Source organism: Paramisgurnus dabryanus, chromosome 19 (assembly GCF_030506205.2).
Source record: "Paramisgurnus dabryanus chromosome 19, PD_genome_1.1, whole genome shotgun sequence".
In the NCBI taxonomy this organism is placed as follows: Eukaryota; Metazoa; Chordata; class Actinopteri; order Cypriniformes; family Cobitidae; genus Paramisgurnus; species Paramisgurnus dabryanus.
In genome coordinates this window covers 848-28310 of record NC_133355.1, presented here as the reverse complement: position 1 = coordinate 28310, position 27463 = coordinate 848, and the positions used below count along the sequence as shown (strand labels likewise).

Below are 27463 nucleotides of genomic sequence, written 5' to 3'. Positions count from 1 at the left end.
TCTATGAAGCACACATAAGCACTTTTGAGAAATGACCGTAGATCAAATTTACAAGCAAAGTCTTCCAAAAGAGAAATTAGGTTTAATCTGTTGGGTATTCATGATTTATTTTAAGTTGCCCATTACCGGATCACACTGTTATTGGCATTAGCTTAATTTCTGGCACCATGACTAACATTGGTCTATAAAATGACTTGCAAAATTGAACAGTATGGCACTTTGCAAGTTGATTTAACATTGCCAAATGAATTTACAAGGTCATATTTCTTTGTGTCCTAAGAATTGAAACATACATTTCAAATCATTTTATTTCTTTGTCTACAATTGAAACCCTCAGAAAGAACAAACACACCTCTCCCCAACCGTACAAGTTTATGTACAAGGCACAACAATGAGCATCTGAATTGAATCCACCATCACAGCAGTCACCTGTCTCTATACAACTGTAAAAGTTTGTGTTTTTTCACGGCACCATTTAAAGTCTCTTCAAGTTTATGGGAAATGGACTGTCTCTGTGTTCCCCGTGATGACGGTTAGTGTCTTTCTATTCATGGACCCTTAAAGTTGACCGGCTTTTTCCCGCCGACCATGTACAGAGGTTGAGGTGGTCTGTAGCAGTTTGATGGATCACAGAGGCCAGGAGCGCCCGGAGATCCTCTCGCCCCAGGGGTACCTGGTGTTCCAGGCACGCCGGCTTCTCCTCTAGCACCATCGTGACCGTCCTTACCAATGCCGGGTTTGCCAGCTGGTCCTGTTTCATTCACGAGGAAAGATTTTTTTTAATCCTCAGAATTGAGATCTACATTAAGTATTTAGCAAATTCTTTGGAACAACAACATTTTTTATACTCATTGAACTGGCACAGTTGTAAGGTTCTATACCTTGAGGTCCAGGTTCTCCTGGGATTCCCGGGATTCCGATTCCTTTATCTCCTTTATCGCCTTTTTGTCCAGCTTCACCTACAGACACACATTAAATATGTATTAGACTTTCACACCTTATTAAACAAGTACTTCAGGGGCCAACAACATGGAAAGCGAAAACTATAAATAAAAAGATACTTCAGGCTTTTGGAAACCCAATTACTGCCACGAACATATTTTCACAGTTTAAAACAGGAGCTTCCCAAGCTATTAATTTAAAGTAAAGTACAGTAATTCAAGTTAAATGATGTAGGTTCAGTGCTTCCAGCATCACCGACTACATATTGACCTTACGAAAATTAATCATGTTTTTACTATAGTAAAAATGTAGCATCCATGTATTATCCATGTATGTTGATTATCATTTGTAAATCTTATTTTAGCAAAACCATAGTTAATATTTGGTAACAATTTGTGACCCTGAACCACTAAAACAGTCATAAGCAGCACAGGTACTGTATATTTGTACAAATTAATGATTTTTTAATGCCAAAAATCATTATATTACGTAAATATTATGTTCTATGAAGATATTTTGTAAATGTTCTACCATATACACTGTACATATAAAAAATGTATTTGTCACTAGTAGTATGTGTTACTTACCTAGCCCCTAAGGTGACATTGGAGTAAAAAAAACTAAAGTTGAGTTTCATGTGCTCATGTGAAACTTTCATGTGCTCAAGTGAAACTTTCATGTGTTCACGTGAAATTTTAAAGTTTAGTTTCGCGTGCTCACGTGAAACTATCGCGTGCTCGCATGAAACTATCGTGCGCACACTTGAAACTTTCGCTTTCACGTGCGCGCGCGATAGTTTCAGGTGAGCACGCGATAGTTTCACGTGCTTGCGCAATAGCTTCACATATGCACGCGAAACTAAAAATCTGCCCAAGAAGGTTTCGCGTGAGCACATAAAAGTTTCACGTGAGCACATGAAACTAAACTTTATTTATTTTTTGCTCCATGTCCCCTTAGGGGCTCCGTAGTTACTAACTTTATTTGGAAAATTTAAGGTGACAATATTTTGATATTTTTGGACCCTCAGATTTTTAAATATCTCACTTGAACATTGTCCTATCCAGACTGATCACATGGAAAGTCGTGTTATAGTCACAAATTTTTTTATAATTTTTTATTATTATTTTTTTGTGTCAATGGCACGAAATTCAGTTTTTTCATGCCTTGAGCACAAATGTCTTTTTCGTGTAACTCGCACAAATTTCTATATATAGTTTTTTGTGTCCGTGGCACGACTTTCTTTATTGTGTCATTTTATGTATTTTTTTCTCATAGTTTTTCACTATTTTCTAACCATTGTCGCTTGGGGATGCAGTTAAAATCACTTTCTATAAAATTTTTAGACATCCTAACCCAAACCCCAACTCTACACTGCAAAAAATGACTTTCTTACTTAGTATTTTTGTCTTGTTTTAAGTAAAAATATCAAAAAATTCTTAAATCAAGATTTTTTTCTTGATAAGCAAAATGACCTAAGAAAATAAGTCTAGTTTTTAGACAAAAACTATACAATTAAAGTGAATTTGTGCTGAAAACAAGCAAAATTATCTGCCAATGGGGTGAGAAGTATTTAAGAAAAAAGAAAAAACTTATTTGTAGATTTTTTTTCTCACCCCATTGGCAGATTTTTTTTGGCTTGTTTTAAGCACAAATTCACTTAAATTTGATATTTTTTGTCTAAAAACTAGACTTATTTTCTTGGGTCGTTTTGCTCATCAAGACAAAGCATCTTAATTTAAAAAATTTTAGATATTTCTACTGAAAACAAGACAAAAATACTAAGTAAGAAAATCTTTTTTTGCAGTTTAACCCCAACTCCAGGTGGGAATAGTTTTAAAAGCAGAAGAAAAACGTGTAGAAACCAATACATAAAAGTACATCCTAACCCCAAGCGACAATGATTTAAAAATAGGGGGGGAAATGAGAAAAGAATAAATATAATGACACGAAAAAGAAAGTCGTGCCACAGACACGAAAAAGTATTAATAGAAATTTGTGCGAGTGACACGAAAAAGACATTCATGTTCAAGGCACGAAAAAAGCTGCATTTTGTGCCATGGACACAAATAAAATAATATTTTCTTTGCCATGTTTTCAGTAAAAATATCTGAAAATTCTTAAATTAAGATGCTTTTTCTTGATGAGCAAAACAATCCAAGAAAATAAGTCTAGTTTATAGACCAAAAATATCAAATGTAAGTGATTTTGTGCATAAAACAAGCAAGAAAAATCTGCCAATGGTTTTTCTTCAATTTAGTGCAAAATTTTCAAGATTTTTTCGCTTACTCCATTTGCAGATTTTTTTTGCTTGTTTTATGCATAAAATCAAAATTTGATATTTTTGGTCTAAAAACTAGACTTATTTTCTTGGGTCGTTTTGGTCATCAAGAAAAAGCATCTTAATTTAAGAATTTTTAGATATTTTTACTGAAAACAAGAAAAAATACTATTTTTTTTTTTTTAAATCATTTTTGGCAGTGCATAGATGATTTATTTTTCTTAATTTCAACAAATTGACCTTTATGACTGATTTTGTGGTCCAGGGTCCATTTTGGTTACTGAATTTACATTAGGGTATTTTCATACAGCTACACGGTCTCATGCTGGTCAACAAAATGTTGATATGAAGCCACAAAGCTGTAGGATTGGAAAGCGGTTGGTTTCAGATATCATGGCAGGCATGACTGTTTAGCAAAATTTTCATTAAATCTGAATGAACCCCCAGAGGTTTGGATGAAATAATTGCAGTAGATGGAGATGATGCTCAAGGCTTTTATAATCACTGGGTTATTGCGTCTCAATCTCGCTCTCATTAGCTTGTGTATCTTTCTACTCGACTCGCTGGTAATCACCGCCGGCTCAACAACAACAACCACAACAAAAATGAGACGCTTAACTCCATAGACCCTTCAATGACCATGACAGAGCAACCGGTGGAAATCACTGCGTGTTTATAAAACAAGCTGAAAGCAATTCGATTATGAGCTATGCATGACTGCTGAAGAGTTTTGAGTTTTGTACATGATGTTAACAAGGCCTCTAAACATCATATGGTTTGCTAAAAAAGTGTTGCCACTTTCACCGCATGGCTTGGTAATATTAAAGTATGTAACTTTAATTTTGACGAATCAACCGTACCTTTAGTCCCTGGTTTTCCAGGAAGGCCATGGTATCCTGAAAGTCCCTTGGGTCCCATAAGTCCTCTGGGTCCAGCGACTCCTGCAGCTCCCGCAGGTCCTTCTGGTCCGGGCGGCCCCATGGGTCCTGGCGCTCCAGGAGCTGCAATCGGCTGAGGTTTCTTTGCCAATTCTTTCTTATAGGCGTCTAAATGTTCTGTTCAGTACAATAAAATCGATCTGTTAGTTGATCAGTCATTAAAGGTGACTTTTGTTTAAATAATAAGTCGTACCTTCAACAATAGCGGAGCAAATTTCATGAATCTTCTCGTCGTTTATCTTGAGGCCCTTTGAAAAAGGAAAGCGAACATAAAATCAGAAATAAACCCTCGAATAAAAATAAAAAAAAGTTGAAATGCACTCACAGGTAGACCTCTGGGACCAGGTGGTCCTGTTAATCCTATTTCCCCTTCCAGACCTCGGGCTCCCTGAGGACCGGCCAAACCCTCGTGACCAGGCTGTCCCGGACGACCATCGGCACCTGTGGCGCCTCGCTGGCCTTTTTCTCCGCTCTTAAAACAGAATAAAAAGCAGCTGAAGTATTTGCTCAAAATTGTAAACTGAATGGTAGTGTGGTAAGAAACATACCTCTCCTTTGATTCCAGCGATACCAGGAGGTCCCTGTAAGCCATTATTAAAACCATCACACATCACATACTATACTGAAATACTATAATTAAAGGGTTATGTTGCCCTAAATATGGTGTACCTGATCTCCCTTCATGCCTGGTTCCCCTCCAACACCTGGATCTCCCTGTGGAGCGATGAGAGAATTACAAGGGAGTTGACATTTGGGAAGCGGTAGATATTTTATAAGGTCTTTGAGTATATGGTGTGACTTTAGCTTTTTAACTTACCATACTTCCTTTAGGACCAACTGGACCTATCGGGCCCTGAGGTTACAAAAAAAGTACAACACAAGTCGTGAATAATAACATATTTTACTCAGGTATGCTCGGTTATGATGTGGAAGGAATGACGTCCACACCTGCTCTCCTTTATGACCGGTGTGACCCTTGATGCCACGAGGACCCATAAGTCCTTTATCGCCTTTATCTCCCTGCGGAAATAACCAAGAATTATTTGCACCAATTGACTTTTTTTATAATAACTTTTAATTTCAAACTTTATTTCTCGCCCACCTGGATTCCTGGAGGACCCGCCGGGCCAACCGGACCCTGTTTACCTGCCTCACCCTAAGTTGAGAAAGGTTATACAGTACCCAAGTTTATTCAATTTGATATGAAATATTCAATTCAATCTTAACACAGAAGAGTGTGCATCAAAATAAATTTACCATTAGAGGTATATCATACACTGCAAAAAAATGATTTTCAAGAAAAAAAAATCTTAGTATTTTTTTCTTGTTTTCAGTAAAAATATCTAAAAATTCTTAAATTAAGATGATTTTTCTTGATGAACAAAATGACCCAAGAAAATAAGTCTAGTGTTAGACCAAAAATATAAAATTTAAGTGATTTTGTGAGTAAAACAAGCAAAAAAATCTGCCAATGGGGTAAGCAAAAAAATCTTTGGCCCCATTGGCAGATTTTTTTGCTTGTTTTACTCACAAAATCACTTAAATTTTATATTTTTGGTCTAAACTAGACTTTGATATTAAATTTGATATTTTTTTTTATATTTTTACTAAAAACAAGACAAAAATACTAAGAATTGTTTTTTTTTTTTTGCAGTGTAAGTCTAGTTTTTAGACAAAAATATAAAATTTAAGTGAATTTGTGCTTTAAACAAGCAAAAATAATCTGCCAATGGAATAAAACATTTTTTCTTGAATTAAGTGTTTATGAAAAAAGTAAACTTATTTCAAGATAATGTTTCTTATTTCATTGTCAGATTTTTTTGCTTGTTTTAAGCACTTATTTACTTAAAGTTTATATTTTTTGTTTAAAAACTAGATTTTTCTATATCATTTTGCTCATCAAGAAAATACATCTTTATTAAAGAAATTACTGAAAACAAGACAAAAAGTAAGTCAGTCATTTTTTGCAGAATACTGATATATACACTGCAAAAAATGACTTTCAAGAAAAAGTTTTCTTAGTATTTTTGTCTTGTTTTCAGTAAAAATATCAATTTTTTTTAAAATGAAGATGCTTTTTCTTGATGAGCAAAACGACCCAAGAAAATAATTCTCGTTTTTAGACCAAAAATATCAAATTTAAGTGATTTTGTGAGTAAAACAAGCAAATAAATCTGCCAATGGGGTAAGCAAAAAAATCTTGAAAATTTTTCTTAAACACTAAATTCAAGAAAAATTCAAGAAAAGTTGGCTTACCCCATTGGCAGATTTTTTTGCTTGTTTTACACTGCAAAAAAATGACTTTCTTACTTAGTATTTTTGTCTTGTTTTCAGTAGAAATATCTAAAAGTTCTTAAATTAGGATGTATTGTCTTGATGAGCAAAATGACCTAAGAAAATAAGTCTAGTTTATAGACCAAAATTATACAATTTAAGTGAATTTGATTTAAAACAAGCAAAATTATCTGCCAATAGGGTGAGAAAATTAAGCTTAAATTAAGTGTTTAAGAAAAAAGAAATCTTATATTTAGATTTTTTTTCTCACCCCCTTGGCAGATAATTTAGCTTGTTTTAAACACAAATTTACTTAAATTTGATATTTTTTGTCTTAAAACTAGACTTATTTTCTTAGGTCATTTTGCTCATCAAGAAAAAGCATCTTAATTTAAGAATTTTTTTATATTTCTCTTGAAAACGAGACAAAAATACTAGGTAAGAAAGTCATTTTTTGCAGTGTATGCACAAAATCACTTAAATTTGATATTTTTGGTCTAAAAACTAGACATATTTTCTTGAGCCATTTTGCTCATCAAGAAAAAGCATCTTAATTTAAGAATTTTTAGATATTTTTACTGATAACAAGACAAAAATACTAAGATTTTTTTTCTTAAAAATCATTTTTTGCAGTATATATACTGTATTTATAGTGCACAGAAATGATTATGATTGAATGTTTTATTGTTTTTACCGTGGCTCCTTTAACTCCTGGTGCTCCATCCTCTCCAGCAGGTCCAGTTGCACCCTAAAAATATTAAAGTAATGTTTATAATCTAAGCAAGAATAGTTACAAAGGATTTTAATAAAGAGTAAAACAGTTATACGCACATCTTTACCAGGAGGACCGATTGGACCGGTCTCCCCTACAGCACCAGTTTCACCCTGTGACATTATAAAGATAGAGATCAAACAAACCATTGCGGTTTTAAAGGTAAAATATTCAGTATCAGCTACTTTTTATGTAAATTATGACTTCTTTCATGTAAATGTTACCTTCAAGCCCTCAGCTCCCACAGGTCCTTGTTTTCCTGGCAAACCCTGTGTTTGAAATAATTGTTGTTCAGTCGTGAGACAGAGATTACAAATGAGAGAAAATATCTAGATTGACAGTTCGACTTTATAGAGTCATCATCCCATACAACAACAACAACAACAACAACAACAAAAAAAATTGGTCAAAAATATGTTCTAAATATATGCTAAATACATTTGTAGAAAGTAAAGCTTAATTAAATATATATAATAAATAAATAAATAAATAAATATATATATCAAAATATACATCAAAAAATATATTTTTTCCTGGCCAAAAATATAAAAGTTTGTATAAAATATAAAATGATAAGTATATTTTTGCAGTTTACTTTTTTATTTTAATATTCTCAAACTGTTATGTTAACAGGTTGATATACAAAGTTTTTCTTTCAATGCGACGTGAAAATAAATTTTTCAAAATATATTTATTTTTAAAATATATTTCAAAATATACAAAAATGTCCAAAAATATATTGGTGAAAAAAACATTTTTGTAAACATATTTCAAAATATATTTCAGTACATACCTTTTTTGGCCATCCTTTTGAAAATTTTACAATATATTTACAATTCTATTTGATTTCTTTGTTTTTTTGTTTGTTTGTTTTTTGCCGTATGTGAAAGTTCAAACCTTCATCGGTGGATTTCAGAGTAATATTCACTCTAAAAATACTTTAGCGAGTTTTGGTAATAAATCTGTATTTTTCCCAGAATACAGGATGATTATTTGACATGCATGCACACATTTATTTCACTTTGTTGAAAGCACTGATATATTTATCACTCAAATATTGCAATTCATCCCAAAATTATTAAGCCTAAATTTACTTACAGGAATTCCCACAATTCCTCGGACACCAATGGCTCCAGGCAGCCCTGGCTCTCCCTGTCAAACAGAAAGCATCAACTGAAGTCAGATTTAATGCTCGTATGGACATTTCACATAACTTAAGAGGCTAGATTTATTATTAATAATAATAATAATAAACAAATGCATTATCATTAAAAATGAAATGCAAAAAAAATTATAATTTTAATGTATATACATAAAGTGAGTTTATGACTTACCTTTTCTCCAGGAGCTCCTGATTCGCCATCAGATCCGTGTTTTCCTGGCTCACCCTACACAAACACCATCAAGATCATTCACCGAAATATTTACATTTTTACATTTTTGTCAATTTCCCAAAGTCATTGCTTAGTTTCAAAAGATGTGGAATTGCATGAGTCAATGTGATCTACTTTTGTGATATTTTATTTTTTGGGGGTTGTCAGCCCCTGTCATCTGTCCACTTTTATTGTATTTAATGAAGAAAATTAGACATTTTTCTAAACATGACCTTTTAGTATAAGGTATTTTTGGGTGGACTCCTATTTGAAAGGGCAAGAAACAGGTCTCATTTCATATCTACTACTGTCATTAAGAATATGAAAGATATGTCCGATCAATTGATTATTGATCACTCACAGCATCACCCTTGACACCAGCTTCTCCCTTCTCTCCCGGGGCTCCGATCGCACCCTAACACACATTATAATTTAAAAAAGTATATTATGCCTTCACATGCTTTCATTGACTGTTATGTATCTGACATTATAAGATTATATACAGACTCATGGACTCACATCATCTCCTTTAGGTCCAGGATGACCCTGTCGCCCCCTGATGCCCTCAACACCCTGTAAAGAAATGTATTATACATTATGATTTTACATCATGGCCAAAAGTATGCACTTAAAACCCCATTGGGTTGTTATTTAACTAGGGCTGTGAAAAGATTACTCACGATTAATCACGATTAATCGCATACAAAATAAAAGTTTGTTTTTGCATAATATATATGTATGCACTGTGTGTAATTATTTTGTATATATATATATATATATATATATATATATATATATATATATATATATATATATATATATATATATATATATATATATATATATATATATATATATATATATATATACACACAATACACACACAAATATATTATGCAAACACAAACTTTTATTTTGTATGCGATTAATCGCGATTAATCTTTTATTTTATTTATTAACAATATGCTATGTCAAATATAAACATTGTCTGGGTTAATTTAACCCAACGACTGGGTTTGTCCCCTTTCGACCCAACGCTGGGTCAAAAATAACTCAATTTTGTTTTAAAATATGTGGATAAAACTTTCAACCAATTTGAAGATGTAACCCAAAGCTATTATAAACTTCATTTATCGAAACTAAATGTTCACCAAGCAAAGATGGGTGCAGTGTTTATACTGTAACTCCAATCATCTTTCCAATCTTATTTCCCTATGAGCTTTGTTAAACTTCAGCTCACTAAGAAACTTTTGTGGTCTAAATCTCATAAGTATCAGATGAAGATAAATCCTCTGGGCTGTGATGCCAAGCTTTAATACAGATTGAACTATTGATCACGTACTGGAGAACCCGGTGGTCCAGTGGGTCCTGGGATGCCATTAAAACCTGGAGGACCCTGTAGACGAAAACAATCAACAATTAAAGCTTTGAATAACAACAACTACACAATAATGTGCTCAACTTAATATCTACAAATTCCCTTCAGGTCTTAACACAGAACGCACACTCATTTTTCTTTCTTTAGAAAACGCTCACGCTGCAGTCTTGCCCGGTTAAATCACTGATCTGATTGGCTCTGCTGAGCTTTAAACAAACGTAATTATTATTTCATGTATTGATCTGCACTGAAGGTTATTGCTCTGTAAGCGTTCCTTCGCTTTCTTCCTTTCCTTCTTGTCTGCTGCAGATAAAGATGTTGCATGTCTTACCCGATCTCCTTTATCTCCAACGGCACCCGGAAATCCGATTGGCCCACGCTGACCCTGCATAGTACAATTAGTAGTTAAAAATTAAGATTAAATAGCAAGAACCTATTTTTATGGGGGGGCAGGGGGTTATTATTTGACCCTGGACCACAAAACCAGTCATAAGGGTAAATACATTTTTGATATACCTGTGCTACCTATGGCTGGTTTTGTGGTCCAGGGTCACATATGTTAAATATATTATTAAAACTTAAACACAACATACTCTACAATGAACAAAAAAATCAGCAAACAGTTTTCTTACATCATCTCCTGTGCGTCCAGCAGGACCTGACTCTCCGGTGGCTCCTCGTTCTCCCTGTAAATAAAGGTGAAATATATATGACTGCAGTTTATGTTGATTCAAAACCGTGCTGAGTGGATGTATTTCTGTTCTCTTATTATTTTTAAGAAGTTCTTCTCATACCTTTTCACCTTGGATACCTGGCACACCATCTGCACCTGGAAGACCTCGATGTCCCTGCCAGAGAGATTCAATTTAATAATGCACTCATTTATTAGAAATGACCATACACTTTGTTCAGACACAGGCATTTCCGTGAGCAAACTAATGTACAGCTACTTAAAATTTTGTTTCTCCTCTACAATGAAATAAATGAAACGGATTAAGTGTGGGTGGGGTCCTAAAGCTATATTAACACTGTTTAAGAGTCATATTCCTCATGCTAAACATAGGAAAAGAGTCAAAAAATCAGTTGGACGTATGATGTAGTATTTCTAACGCTATCTCAAAATTATTTGTACATATTTTGCGAGTTGGCTAATTCGTATAAATTCATACGACCACATTCATACGTTTTTGTACGATTTGCCTTGACCCCTGTGACGTTGGGGTTAGGTGGTTGGTTTTGTTGTTGTTGTTTTTTCATGAATCGTAAGTTTTTGCACGATTAACTTCGTACAAATTCATACGAATTAGCTAACTCATAAAATATGTATGAATTCTCGTGAGATCAGGCCGGTATTTCTGTGCGAATGCACTTGGCCATAGTTCGTTTAAGTTTTTTTGAACAAAAAAAGATTCATACTTAACAATCTTGCTTTATTTATTTTATGGGCAATTTCAGTGCAGGAAGTACAGTGGAAGTCCTTATATGGGCACTTTAACCAAAATAGCACACGCACAAACCAACAAAGGGCTGACACAAAATTAATGTCCTCAAAGAAGTGTTTTGTTGTTTGTGACGGAAATTTAGGCTTGTTAAGCTTCCCAATGAACCCAACATTATGAGCGTGTGTTTGTTAAAAGCTGGATTTCATTAAAATGGGGCGGTCTCAACCGGATCATGAGTCACAGGCGGTAAGTAAAACTGCATCAAATGTCCGGTTTTGTTGGCAATTGTCGCATTAATGCATATAATGTAAACGACATGAACATGTCATCATAAGTTATCCAGAGAAAATTTTTTGTGTATGTTGCTCGCTCGTGACTCAATCCGCCAGCGGTACGCCTCCAGGGCTTTTATAAATCTTATAAAACTAAAAACTCTATAGGTAGTCAACATTAGATAAGCAGAAACAACATGTATTATGTGAGCTTTAAGTTTTAGACTGAGACAAAAAAGATCTTCACCTTTATCCCTGGTAGACCGGGCAGTCCCTGTGGTCCGGCTGGACATGTTGTCTGACACTGTAAACAAATATAAACAAATCAGGTCTATATAGTTCTAATACTGTGACCGGCCCACAGCTCACCAAACCCATGCAAAAGACCCAAATACAGCAAACCTCATAACATTTTATATGAGGGACCACAACAGAAAGTGCAGTAAAGTTTAAAATGGAAATGATGATGAAATATTTTTACTGATATGTTACATGGTTTTTCTGATCTCAAGGAAAGATGTTCAGGTTCTATGTATCCATTGAAACATGAATTAAAATCTAACAAGCACTCACAGTTTCCCCGCTCCCTTCTGGATTCCCAACACCTGGAATTCCCTACGAAGAGCAGATGACAGCAGTGGAGTTTAGATTCAAAAGCAAAGCGCCTTATAAAAGCCTCAAAAAAGACAGCATTCAGACCAGGGGCCTAATTTATAAAATGCTGCGTAGGAACCATTTATTGATCTTACGATCATTTATCGAAAATGCGTACGTATGATTCATTATCCAAACGCATGCTCACAGAAAACGTGCGTACCCCTCCTTTCAGATGGGAAATCTAAAAAACGCAAATGATCTTGAACTTGTGCGCAGCTGAGCAGTTTTAGATTTCCGCATTTAAACGATGCCTAATTAATGTCATTGACATATAAAAGAGCGCTTGTCAATGTTTAAATTATTTTCAAGCAACAAGAATGGCTTATATTTCCAAAAACCTGCAGCAATTGGACAAACAAAGACATGTAAAGTTTTTATAAATATGAAATTTGCTGTGGATTTTGCGTACGCACACTTTACGATCAAATCTGTGCGTACGCATGCTTTATAAATGAGGCCCAAAGTCTGTGTAAAAGCTCTGGATGTCATACATATATACATGTAAATGTTTCTTTACACAAATGTTTGTGTATTTATTAGTGCTGGACAAAAATTAATCGCGATTAATCACATACAAAATAAAAGTGATTTTTGGCATAAGATATGAGTGTGTGCTGTGTGTTATTATTATGTATATATAAACACACACATTTGTGTATGTATTTAAGAAACATTTACGTGTGTATATATATTTATTCATATTTTTATATATTCTATATTATATATCAATTTTAAAAAATTATATATGAATAAAAAAATCTGAAATGAATATATGTATGTGTGTGTGGTTAAATATACACAATAATTACACACAGTACACTAACATATACTATGCAAAAAATCACTTTTATTTTGTATGCGATTAATCGTGATTAATCTTTGCCCAGCACTAGTATTTATATATACGTAACAATTTGATAAACAGTAAACACACATATATTAGGCTGCTACCCAGTCTTACAAAGTTTCGTGATATAGTCACGTATTTTTTGTATTCTTTTTCTTGCTATTATCATGACTTTTCGCGTTTTTTCTTAATCGTATAACAAATTCCTGTTTTCGTGTGATTATCACGTATTGGTTACTGCTTTTCCTACTTTTAAACCATTGTCGCTTCGGTTTAGGGTTAGATTTGGTGCTTGCATTAGAATATCACTTTATATATTGGTTTATACTATTTTTTCTGATTTATTTTTTTATAAGTCGCCTGGCATTAGGGTTAGAGTTGGGTTTGAGTAGGGATGTCATTTAATGTAAATCTAACCCTAAACCGAAGCGACAATGGTAAGAAGATAGGACAAAACAGTTGAGTAAACAATACGTGAAAATCACACGAAAACAGAAATTTGTTATACGATCACGAAAAAACTTGAAAATTCGTGATAATAGCACGAAAAAAGAATAAAAAAATACGTCACTATATAACGAATTTTCGTGAGACTGGGGTGTATGCAAACACAAACTTTTATTTTGTATGCGATTAATCGCGATTAATCGTTTGACAGGCCTCAACTGGAAATAATCATTAAGCTCTACTTTTGAATTTGGTGTTTACAATAGTTATCTAATAAATTAATTATTTAAGAGTCGCTTTGGTAAAAATACATTTGCACAGTGCAAAAAAATTATTTTCAAGAATTTTTTTTATTATTTTTGTCTTGTTTTTTCAGTAAAAATATCAAAAAATTCTTACATTTTTCTGAAACACCAAATTCAAGAAAATTTCAAGAAAAATTAGCTTACCCCATTGGCAGATTTTTTGTTGCTTGTTTTATGATCACTTAAATTTGATATTTTTGGTCTAAAAACTAGACTTATTTTCTTAGGTTGTTTTGCTCATCAAGAAAAAGCATCTTAATTTAAAACAAGACAAAAATACTGAGACATTTTTTTCTTGAAAATCATTTTTTGCAGTGTAACTGTTGGCATCAAGTCTTACTGCTGGTCCTGGAGGTCCTGGGGGTCCTGGTAGGCCAATACCTCCTCTTGGTCCCGGGGGTCCCTGTGGAATCGAAAAATGTTTAGTAAGGAGCTTGAATCTGAAACTTCAGTGTGCATATAAAGACATGCATATAAAGACATTCATATAAAGGTTTTCTGACCTCTGGTCCAATGTTTCCTTCATCTCCTGGGATACCGGGTTTCCCTGGAATTCCCTTTATTGGCACAAATCAGAGTTAAAAAATATATACATCTACAAATTATATGTAAGCGCAGGAATTCAGTGATAGTGTACAGGATACATACTGGAGGTCCAACAGTTTCTGCTCCCTAGAAAAACAGATGCAAATACATGAGAAAAAAACAAGTATTATAGTAACAAAGCATAACAAAATCATTTAAATGCTTTAGAGACCAAACAATTGTTAACAATGTGCTAATGTCCTAATGGAGCAAAATATTAAACTTACCGGGGGTCCAGCTGCTCCAGGAAAACCAGGAAGACCCTAAAAGTGAACAACAGAAGTATTTAATGGAAGAAAGTAAGTCATATGGATTCAAATCTGCATGATGGTAAATAAATGCTTTGTGTAAATTAACCTGTACATTTAACAATGGAATTATCTCAATATCCAAGCTAATTGACTTGACCCGGTCAGCAAAATATAAATACAAATAGTAAATCATTTGGGGGGTTCAATATAAGACCACTTACTCTTTCTCCCACTGGCCCTCGTGGCCCCATGGGTCCCATAGGCCCCTATACATGCACACAAAAATGTTCAATTTACACAATACTGATTCAACAGCAAAAAACAAACATAACTTTAAACACAAGAACGGTCAATCTACTTGTGTTGCATATACCGTATTATAATAAAGCATTGTTGTGAGAGACAGCTGTATCACATACACAGACATAAATATAATGTGTCATTACTAACCACAGGTCCTTGTAACCCTGGAAGTCCTCTCTGTCCTGGTAGTCCAATCTCACCCTTGTCACCTTTACCACCCTACAACACACACAAAAACAAAACCCAGGCTTATCACCATTCAGCATCACATCCTGCTGTTGCTAAGATACAGCTGAGCATGTTGAGTCTACAGTATAACTTCATTAGGGATGCTGGACTCTCATCAGGACCAGCATCAGATCTGAGCAGATTCTGATCTGCATATGACAGACCAAAGCATGGTGCACACTTTCTGTAACCAATACTGACATGGCCAGCTGGACTGCCTGTGTGTTTCACATGAGGTTAATGCATCTAACAGAAACTAGCAGGTTTGTTCTGTAACTGTGGTTGTTTCTTCCTCAACTCCAAACTAAAATTTTTGGCTACAAACACAAAATCTACGGCATTGTTCAGCATAATAATGCATGTTTCATCCAGGTAAAAATCTATATAAAACTTCTCAAACATGCATAAAATTTATTTTTGTCGCTGTACATCAGCATATGGCCATTCTGCAATATTAGAAAAGCATAAAGGTTCATGAAGGACATTATGCTAAGTGTGTGATTTGCTGGGGAGATGAGGGGAATAATCCCCCCTCTTGTCTTTATTTCCCTGTCTCTGAATTATTTTTATCCCCAGTAGTGACAAAATATATCCCCCCATGATTAATGGTAATCAAATGGCCATATGAACAGCCTAAATTAAAGACTATTTAATATAAGCAAAATTCTGCCAGCCACAAATGTTCAAGATTTTTTTGCTTACACCATTGGCAGATTTTTTTTGCTTGTTTTATGCACAAAATCACTGAAAACAAGAGAAAAATAGTAAGATTTTTTTCTTGAAAATCCTTTTTTGCAGTGTAGCATGCAAAAAATGACTGTCTTACTTAGGATTATTTTTTTTTTCAGTAGAAATATCTAAAAAATTCTTAAATTAAGATGCTTTTTCTTAATGAGCAAAATGACCTAAGAAAATAGTTTTTAGATAAAAAATATACAATTTAAGTAAATTTGTGCTTAAAACAAGCAAAAACATCTGCCAATAGGGTGAGTAAAAAAATCTTGAAATAAGATTGATTTTTCCTTAAACACTTAATTGAAGCAAAATTTTCTCACCCCATTGGCAGACATTTTTGCTTCTTTTAAGCATAAATTCACTTAAATTATATATTTTTTGTCTAAAACTAAACTCATTTTCCAAGGTCATTTTGCTCATCAAGATTGATAATTTTACAAGATTTGTAATTTATTTTCATGAATAAAACACTGCAAAAATTGATTTCAAGAGATTTTCTAAGTATTTTTGTCTTGTTTTCAGTAGAAATATCTAAAAATTCTTAAATTAAGATGTATCTTCTTAATGAGCAAAACAACCCAAGAAAATAATTCTCGTTTTAAGACCAAAAATATCAAATTTAAGTGATTTTGTGCATAAAACAAGCTAACAAAATCTACCCCATTGGCAGATTTTTTTGCTTGTTTTATGCACAAAATCACTTAAATTTAATATTTTTGGTCTAAAAACTAGACTTGTTTTCCTGGGTTGTTTTGCTCATCAAGAAAAAAGCATCTTAATTTAAGAATTTTTAGATATTTTTACTGAAAACAAGACAAAAATACTAAGAAATGTTTTCTTGAAAATAATTTTTTGCAGTGTATCATTGTATTTTAAGTCGCGTAAATTTGATATTTTTTTGTCTAAAAACTATAGTTATTTTCTTGGGTCGTTCATCAATTTTTTTGATATTTTTACTGAAAACAAGACAAAAATAGTAAGATTTTTTTTCTTGAAAATCCTTTTTTGCAGTGTAGACGGCAATAATGACTTTCTTACTTAGCATTTTTTTTTTTGTAGAAATATCTAAAAATATACAATTTAAGTAAATTTGTGCTTAAAACAAGCAAAAACATCTGCCAATAGGGTGAGTAAAAAAATCTTGAAATAAGATTGATTTTTCCTTAAACACTTAATTGAAGCAAAATTTTCTCACCCCATTGGCAGACATTTTTGCTTCTTTTAAGCATAAATTCACTTAAATTATATATTTTTTGTCTAAAACTAAACTCATTTTCCAAGGTCATTTTGCTCATCAAGATTGATAATTTTACAAGATTTGTAATTTATTTTCATGAATAAAACACTGCAAAAATTGATTTCAAGAGATTTTCTAAGTATTTTTGTCTTGTTTTCAGTAGAAATATCTAAAAATTCTTAAATTAAGATGTATCTTCTTAATGAGCAAAACAACCCAAGAAAATAATTCTCGTTTTAAGACCAAAAATATCAAATTTAAGTGATTTTGTGCATAAAACAAGCTAACAAAATCTACCCCATTGGCAGATTTTTTTGCTTGTTTTATGCACAAAATCACTTAAATTTAATATTTTTGGTCTAAAAACTAGACTTGTTTTCCTGGGTTGTTTTGCTCATCAAGAAAAAAGCATCTTAATTTAAGAATTTTTAGATATTTTTACTGAAAACAAGACAAAAATACTAAGAAATGTTTTCTTGAAAATAATTTTTTGCAGTGTATCATTGTATTTTAAGTCGCGTAAATTTGATATTTTTTTGTCTAAAAACTATAGTTATTTTCTTGGGTCGTTCATCAATTTTTTTGATATTTTTACTGAAAACAAGACAAAAATAGTAAGATTTTTTTTCTTGAAAATCCTTTTTTGCAGTGTAGACGGCAATAATGACTTTCTTACTTAGCATTTTTTTTTTTGTAGAAATATCTAAAAATATACAATTTAAGTAAATTTGTGCTTAAAACAAGCAAAAACATCTGCCAATAGGGTGAGTAAAAAAATCTTGAAATAAGATTGATTTTTCCTTAAACACTTAATTGAAGCAAAATTTTCTCACCCCATTGGCAGACATTTTTGCTTCTTTTAAGCATAAATTCACTTAAATTATATATTTTTTGTCTAAAACTAAACTCATTTTCCAAGGTCATTTTGCTCATCAAGATTGATAATTTTACAAGATTTGTAATTTATTTTCATGAATAAAACACTGCAAAAATTGATTTCAAGAGATTTTCTAAGTATTTTTGTCTTGTTTTCAGTAGAAATATCTAAAAATTCTTAAATTAAGATGTATCTTCTTAATGAGCAAAACAACCCAAGAAAATAATTCTCGTTTTAAGACCAAAAATATCAAATTTAAGTGATTTTGTGCATAAAACAAGCTAACAAAATCTACCCCATTGGCAGATTTTTTTGCTTGTTTTATGCACAAAATCACTTAAATTTAATATTTTTGGTCTAAAAACTAGACTTGTTTTCCTGGGTTGTTTTGCTCATCAAGAAAAAAGCATCTTAATTTAAGAATTTTTAGATATTTTTACTGAAAACAAGACAAAAATACTAAGAAATGTTTTCTTGAAAATAATTTTTTGCAGTGTATCATTGTATTTTAAGTCGCGTAAATTTGATATTTTTTTGTCTAAAAACTATAGTTATTTTCTTGGGTCGTTCATCAATTTTTTTGATATTTTTACTGAAAACAAGACAAAAATAGTAAGATTTTTTTTCTTGAAAATCCTTTTTTGCAGTGTAGACGGCAATAATGACTTTCTTACTTAGCATTTTTTTTTTTGTAGAAATATCTAAAAATATACAATTTAAGTAAATTTGTGCTTAAAACAAGCAAACAAATCTGCCAATAGGGTGAGGAAAAAAATCTTGAAATAAGATTTATTTTTTTCTTAAACACTTAATTGAAGCAAAATTTCCTCACCCCAGACATTTTTGCTTGTTTTAAGCACAAATTCACTTAAATTATATATTTTTTGTCTAAAAACTAGACTTGTTTTCCTGGGTTGTTTTGCTCATCAAGAAAAAAGCATCTTAATTTAAGAATTTTTGGATACTTTTACTGAAAACAAGACAACAATACTAAGAATTTTTTTCTTGAAAATTCATTTTTTGCAGTGTATCATCGTATTTTAAGTCACGTAAATTTTATATTTTTTGTCTAAAAACTATACTTATTTTCTTGGGGTCAGGAAAAAGCATCTTAATTTAATTTTTATTTTGATATTTTTTCTGAAAACAAGACAAAAATACTAAATAAGAAAGTCATTTTTTGCAGTGAAATTATTGAAAAACATCCCCCTTCTGATTGTTTGGTTAGGACACAAGATGTTCATCTATACTCACCGGAGTTCCGGGAATGCCTGGGGTACCTGGAATACCCTGGATAAAAAATAAAGAAAAAAGAGACCAATAAGTGTTAGTCAGCAAGGCAGGACAGATGTGATGAGAACAGCTGGGGCATAACTGAACAGGAGAACGAATCCATGATGAGATGCCTGGTAAGAGAAGGGGACACCACGGTAGCTACTATCTCATTATCTTGTGTTGAGATGTGAGCTTATAGAGTTACAAGAATAGCTCTGATGGAGATTAGCATTCTGTATGTGTGTTAGCAGAGGACACGGTCTGAATCACAGAAGATGAAAATGCAAAACACATCCTGAATGTTGGTGACCTGATTTGGATGTTGTTCTGTAATGTTTTGCATTGCAATTATTTTATTAAAACATTATTGCAGTAATAGTGAGACACTAATGAGCCAAAAAAAAGAAAAAGGTTGGGGAAAAAAATGTCTTAATTAAACCTGATTCTTTCTGGCAATTTCAGATCAATTGCTTTTAGTTTATAATTGAAGATCATATTGAACTGGATGACTTACATCTCTACCATCTCGTCCATCTTCTCCAGCAGGCCCACGAGGCCCTTCAGGACCCTCAGGGCCGGGTGGTCCAGGGATCGGTTTGGGGTCTGGCTGAAGGGGGATAAAGGAGGGAACCAAATAAGTAAAAGCACATTTAAATTGTTTAAGAAGGTAAATGATTATTTGATTTAGCCAAATATCATTTCATTTAACTCATTTAAATCAATATGAGAAGTAAACATCTTGTTGTCTCCAAGATTCCTGAAATAATTATTTTAACAATAAGACATTAAAATCTTTACCTTAAAAGAAACATAACATGTAACAATTTCACATAATAATTATATTCTGTTATAGGATGGCAAAGTTACATTTCAATGTCTTAACCCTAAACAAAATAATAAGTAATTTACCTTGTTGCACTGTTAATCTGTTAATCTCTAGCATGTCATATTAACCCTTTCAAAATCAGCATGATCAATATTCAAGATATGCAATAAGCAACGCTTTGGTTCCTTTTTGCACATCATGTTTTGTTTGGAGTAAGTAGCAAGTAGCCATGAGAGATATCCCAGCGAGCATTGTAGTAGATTATTTGCATAATACTAAATCAATTAATTGATTAAAAAGGAAAACAAATGGTAAAATTGTGAAAAAATCAAATACCTCAGCATTGGCAAACATCTGAAGAAGCAAGAGAAAGAGAATTGAGATTATTGAAGAGTTAGTGAAAACCAAACACCTCACCAAAAAGATTTAGAGAAAGCACACCTGTAGATGACGCCACAACATGCGGCCCGTGACAGCGACTTATCCCAACCAAGCAAAAGCATACAAATTGACAATAAAATGTCAATCGATTAGCAGCAAAGTGGCGTGTGAGACCTCCGGAGGCGACTAGCGTAGCTAGCATCAATGCTAACATGTGAACGCTTGCAGTACATTCTGTCAATGGTTTCTTTAAAGCCTGTTTTGAGCCAAATGCAATGAGTATAAAAGCTCCAAGCCTTTGTTAAAGATGTTACATGATTTCCTACAACAAATAAATTATTCTCAAAGCACTCCTCTTGGTTCAGTGGACTGGGATATTATGGGAAATTAGGGAACGTGTCAAAGTTATTTTAATACATTACAAGGCAAGGCCATAATACAAACTGTAAAAGCTTGCCAAGAGTTTGTATACCTAACCAGTAAGCACAGATCTGAGTCTGGCTGTGTCCGAAATAGCCCCCTATACCCTCACTCACTATTCCCTACATGACTTAACTAATATAGTTCACTCGAACGAAAACAAGTGAGTGAATATGCCCTATGCCCTTGAAGTATTTACAGTTTATGTTATGGGAAAGTATGAAAATTTTAGTGCATTAACAGAGATGGGACATACTAAATTTTATTTTGACTACTATTTAGCACTGAAAGTATTCGAATTGGGATGCAGGGGGAAGCTCGCCGGAAGCACTGTAATGTGGGTGCAATCTTTTGCCGAGACGTGAGAATTCATCCACATGAGCCTCAGGGTAGTTGTGAGTGTTCATCGGTTGAACAGTCATTATTTCGGTGCATTGTGGGGTTGAATGTGGGGAGACACCACTAAAAATGTATGTTGCCTAAAATAGTGCACTTTTTAAGGGTATAGGGGGCTACTTCAAATACAGCCTGTGTTTTTATATGTCCAAAAATCCCCATGCACGCAAAGTATGTGCTGTATTTGTTAAGGAAAAATTCATACATTTTAGTGTGTAACTACAATGAAATATTAACTCTTAATGAAATTGACCAGTGTTTCCTAGATGCACATTGTGAACGATAATAATCACACTCATCAAAATATAACTATTCCTTGTGCTTCAGCTTAACTCAAACAGATATTATTTCTTACTATATGTTTCCTAAATAGTTAAACTTATGAATTTAGTGTAGCTCATTTAATTTATTTATTTAGTTTAGCATTGCTAATCTCCTCCGATCTTGCAATGAGTTGTGGGTAATATTAGCCTACTGAGTGCACAGTGATCTACACTTTGAATTAACACTGGTAATAGTAGACCATTGGGGACTCAAAGATACTCATTTCAAAATACTATAATTTGGGACACACAAATACTAATTTTAAATGCTATGTGGGATGGGTAGTATGCAAATTTGGCTTCAACAGGTGATTGGCCAGTTACTCACACAATATTATGATACAAGTTTGGTTACCTCAGTCACAGGAAGTTCAAGGCAGTTTTCTCTCTGAGCTCTCTTTGGGTCGCAATGAATCAGCATCCACTGCAACTCAAACTGAAGAACACACAACAAACACACATTATTATAAGAGAAACGTATGTGTTTACTGTATGCTAAGGATAAGATTCATTTAAGATGACTTTATGAAGGAATTACATTCATGAGCTGTAATTCATGATTGGAGTAACAGAATTGACACTGGCTATTTTTGACAGCAGGAAATCATGATTTTCAGCTATATAAGACACTTTTTTTCCTGAAAATATGATATTGTTATAGCCTTTAAGTAACACCTTAAGATCCATGACGACAAATACCAAATTATTAAAATAATTACAAATATATTTGAAAAACGCAGAAAAAAGAATGACTTTGCACTGCAAAAAAATTACTTTCTTACTTAGTATTTTCTGCTTGTTTTCAGTAAAAATTAGGGCTGTCAAAAGATTAATCTCGATTAATCGCATACAAAATAAAAGTTTGTTTTTGCATAATATATGTGTGTCACTATGTGTAAACTTTTTTTATATATAAATACACACATACATGTATACATTTAAGAATTTTTTTATGTATGTATATATTTTTAATCTATATATAATAAAAAAATTCAAATATAAATAAATAAATAAATATAAATATATATTTATTTATTTATTTATATTTGAATTTTTTTATAAAGGCTGTCAAAAACAAACTTTTATTTTGTTTATTTTGTTTTTGTATGAAAAAACAAACTTTTATTTTGTATGCAATTAATTGCGATTAATCTTTTGACAGCCTTAGTAAAAATATCTAAAAATCCTTAAAGTGCGTTTTGCAGGTAAAATTTTTCCACGAATTTGGGCAATTTGCTTGTTGATAATAAACATTTAAATTGTTATCCATTGTATTTTATGTTGTTGGTTATCATAAAACGGAATAAAAAACGAAAAAGTACAGCGGTTTGCAAGGATTCTCCTTTCCCCCTCAACGCACTGCATGACGTCACGTTGGGGAGAGAATTTGCCTTAAGAGCATTGAGAGTGACTAGAGAGATGAGTAAAGTACAATATTCAGATTATATCAATGCAAATTATAGATAAATACATAGATATAGATAGACTAGATAGATAGACTAGATAGACGAGCGACAGATAAATAGATAGACAGACAGATAGATAGATAGATAGACAGACAGACAGACAGATAGATGGGCTAGTATAGAGAAATAGGCAGAAAGCCAGATAGCCTTAGCATAACTTCGTGTAGAAAGTAAACAAACAATTAACATACTCGTGCATGCTGGTTTGAGGGGGACCATAATCCTGCTGAAATGGGTGTATGCGATCTTCAGCACAAACGAATTCAGGCAGCATGACTCAAATCCTGGAAGCTGAGTGAGGCGTCACGTCGTCACATCTGGTCGCGAGGTAAGAGCCTCGAACACCGATCAAAACGCACACATTTCCCAACAGCCAGTAGCGGAGTTTCAGTCGGGAGAGTCGGGACTTTCCCGGTTGGCCGGTCTGATAATAGTTATACATTGGGAGTTATATTAGCAACACCGTCTGTCGGTCTGATGTGCGGCCGGTTCCCGCAGCCCGCTGGTCAAACTATGCAGCCTCTCTGCTCAACAAATATAAAAGTGCTCAACCCGTTCGGCCGGTCCAATCATGTCCAGGATTTATAAAAATACGGGGATCAGTGATTGGTTTCTAGCCTGTCATCCTTTGATGTAAAAAGCCGCCGAACGCCTGTTTATTGCAGTATGCGGTTGGATTCAAGCCCGCTGCAGCTGCTGACCGCTGCTTCTGTGTATAAAATGATCGTGTGATTCGTTATGATCGCATAAACAATATAACAAAACTTCCTTTTATTTCACATAAAAATATATTTGAGATATTATTTGATAGACTAGTAAGTGTGGATTAAGGATGTTTAAAACTCTCTAGCCTGGTGGTCAGGACATGAATGGATTGAATCAGCAGATTTGCAAAGTTTTATTTATCTCCACATATATCATAAATAATAATTAGCAGGGTAACTTTGCAGTATACCACATTATATATTTCCTATTATGTATATATGATTTCCATATTATAAACGTAAGTATTAATAAAACGGCAATAAATGTCTCATCTATTTCTATAGCTCTGGCTGAGGCTTTCATCTACTTCTACCCAACGTGACGTCATCGCCGAATTGCTTAAAAAAAACGTTAATACCAAAAACATTAAAAAAAGGGTCTTTAAGACCTTTTTTGAGACATTTTAAAAATGATATACATATCTTGAGTGATTTATGTACCCATTAATCAACAGTGGTGGTTAACCTGCAACACGCCCTTTAAATTAAAATGTTTTTTTCTTGATGAGCAAAACGACCCAAGAAAATAAGTTTAGTTTTTAGACAAAAAATATCAAATTTAAGTAATTTTGTGCATAAACGAGCAAAAAAATCTGCCAATGGGGTAAGCAAAAATTTCTTGAACTTTTTCTTAAACACTAAATTCAAGAAAAATGTGCTTACCCCACTGGCAGATTTTTTTGCTCGTTTATGCACAAAATTACTTAAATTTGATATTTTTGGTCTAAAAACTAGACTTATTTTTTGGGTCGTTTTGCTCATCAAGAAAAAGCATCTTAATTTAAGAATTGTTAGACAAAAATACTAAGATTTTTTTTTATTGAAAATCATTTTTTGCAGTGTGGAGAGCAAATACACATGCAAGTACATAATCATCGACGCTCTAAGAAAGGATGTGTTCATTTAAAAAAAAAAAAAATTGTGTTATGCTTTTAAAGGTGCATTATGCGAATTCTGGAGTCATCTAGGGGTGAGGTTGTGAATTGCAACTAACGAGAACGTAGAGAAGCTACAAACGCCACAGGACAAACATGTCATCGTCGGAGACAACGGAGTAAAAAGTTTGTCTGCTAAGGGCTTCTGTGGTACGGAGCCCCTAAGGGGACATGGAGCAAAAATTAAATAAAGTTTAGTTTCATGTGCTCACGTGAAACTTTCATGTGCTCACACGAAACCTTCATGTGCAGATTTTTTTTTTTACGTTTTAAGAATTTTTTTTTTTGAGCACATGAAAGTTTCACGTGAGCACATGAAATTAAACTATAGATTTTTTTTACTCCAATGTCACCTTAGGGGCTCGGTACTGTGGAAACATGGCGGCACAAAATGGTGACTTCCATGTAAGGGGACCCTCAATCTATGTATATAAAAACATCTCATTTTAAGGTAATAAAAATATAACAGATCATTAAGTAAGGTCTTTATACACCACTGATAATACAGTAATGTATATTATATTGCATTTCTGTTAAGAGTCACACACTGCACCTTTAACACATTATGGGCCAGATTTACTAACATCTTGTGCCAGTGCAAACCATCATTTTAAAGTAACATAAAAATATATGTTGATTATATAAATTTTTTACAGTGTGCTTGTGACCAATAAAACTTTATAAACAGTATTAAGTACAGTTCATCTATTTCAGGGGTCTCCAACATGGTGCCACGGAGTCAGTGATTTGCCCGCCAGGGCACATTCTATTAATAGCCTAAATTTTGTATTTTGTATTATTTACATTTTTATATTAGCTTGCCTTATTTTATGCATGTTAACATTTTAAACAATGATCAAACATTTCAACAAGTAAAATAAAATAAAAATCAACAAGTACGATTTTTCTTTGAGTAGACTATATAAAAAGTATCCCTCCAGATTGTTTTATCCCTTGCCCCCAGAAATTGCAATATAATTTCTGTAAGAAACTACACTATAGGCCTACTGCTAATTGAGTAAAGGGTTAAAATGGGCTTTGTGAGATCTGTTGTGTTTTGTGACAAAGTATCCTGGTTTAATTTTGTCCCATTTCAGAGAAACATGTGTGCCAAAATTGCAGTAACATGTTTGACTTGCTGGTGTAAAAAACTTTTCAGTTTCAGTGTTTGCGTAGTTACTGCACTTAGCCTTTTTGGCCAGTATAGTTTACTAGCAAAGACTATAGTATACAACAGTATTTTTCCAGTTGGTAAACTGTATCATCATGTAAAAAAAAATAAAGCATTCTGTATCACAATTCTCCCAAGCACTAGCCTGTGTGTCTGTAGTATTTTCATAAATCTGATTGTGTTTTCTTGGCTGTGAGGTTCTGTTTTTATCCATGGCTCTGACAGGAGGAGACACGCTGCTGAGCATCTGCAGTCTGGCACTTACACTGACGGATGGTAACACTCATAACACCGTGTGCCACAGACTGTCAGTCACATTTATCACAGGTACAGACTGCGATGGATGTGATTGACAGGTACAAGGTGGCAGTAACATTCATCAGATACAGCAGGATGTCCTATAGGAACAGTAAATCAGTGCAATAGACAAACCGAAGACTCTGTGGTCCAGCTATCGTATGAAAGCCAATTGTTAATGTACACAATGCATATGAAAGGTCATTAAGCAGTTGATTCTTACCACTACAGAGGTATTGGGGTCCGAATCCAGCCGTCCAATCAGAGTGTCTCCTTCCGTGTTGACGTATCCTTTCCTCTTGATGGGTTTCTGGTCCACTGGCTGACAGTCGACGTACAGGGTCACCAGTTCCTTCTCAACGCCAACCATCACTTTGTGCCATTTGGTGTTGAAGAGAACGGAGAGGCCTGGAAACGTGACGGTCTGGAGGTCTCCTTCCATAGTGGTGAGAAAAAACTCCAGCGCCTGCTGGTCTCCATTGAGACGCATGCCGGCCTGCTTTAAACCGTCCTCATCCACAACCTGCCAGATGTTCCACACCTTGTTCACTGTGCTTTTAATCATGCGGAAGGTGGTCATGAAGGAATATTCATCGGGAAAGCCTCTTGGAAAGTTCAACCTGATGGGAAACAAATATTTTAAATGTGTATTAACTCATTCCCCGCCAGCCATTTTTTGAAAAGTTGCCGGGCAGCATTTTTTGGGATTTTAACAAAGGTTTTACAAAATGCCTTCCAGGAAAATTTTCTTCTTTAAATATATAAACATACAAATATAACAAATGAAAGAACAGACCCTCTGCTTTCAAACAAACAATAAACAAACAAACAAACAATCAAACAAAATTAGAAAAAAAAACATGTCATCATATCTATTTTTTAACTCTATTTTAGATCTTAAATATGGGTATTTTTCTTTAAAAACAATTTTTTTTTAGCAAAAGCTGAAATAATTGCATTTTTGTTAGAGATCAGATTCAGAATGATTATCAAAACATAAACAGAGTTTAATATTAGTAAATAACGTTTTTGCTTCAGTTTAAGTGTAAGCGCCATCTAGTGAATAAT

General features: G+C 33.4%; 1 protein-coding gene across 1 annotated transcript; it reads right to left on the bottom strand.

The window, feature by feature from the left end:
* Positions 1-128: 128 nt before the first annotated feature.
* Positions 129-27019, bottom strand: LOC135775430 (uncharacterized). The gene is made up of 33 exons (XM_073812702.1): positions 26619-27019; positions 22118-22198; positions 19931-20023; positions 19396-19431; positions 15212-15283; positions 14983-15027; positions 14738-14773; positions 14574-14597; positions 14429-14482; positions 14266-14328; positions 12243-12284; positions 11917-11973; positions 10750-10803; positions 10588-10641; positions 10287-10340; positions 9920-9973; positions 9097-9150; positions 8939-8992; positions 8539-8592; positions 8303-8356; positions 7429-7473; positions 7264-7317; positions 7127-7180; positions 5261-5314; positions 5107-5178; positions 4976-5011; positions 4828-4872; positions 4707-4739; positions 4484-4630; positions 4352-4406; positions 4081-4275; positions 882-959; positions 129-751 (listed from the first exon to the last, which is right to left on the bottom strand). Exons 1-33 carry the CDS (start codon positions 26973-26975, stop codon positions 549-551), a joined length of 2463 nt encoding a protein of 820 aa, XP_073668803.1. The 5' UTR covers positions 26976-27019; the 3' UTR covers positions 129-548.
* Positions 27020-27463: the final 444 nt, after the last annotated feature.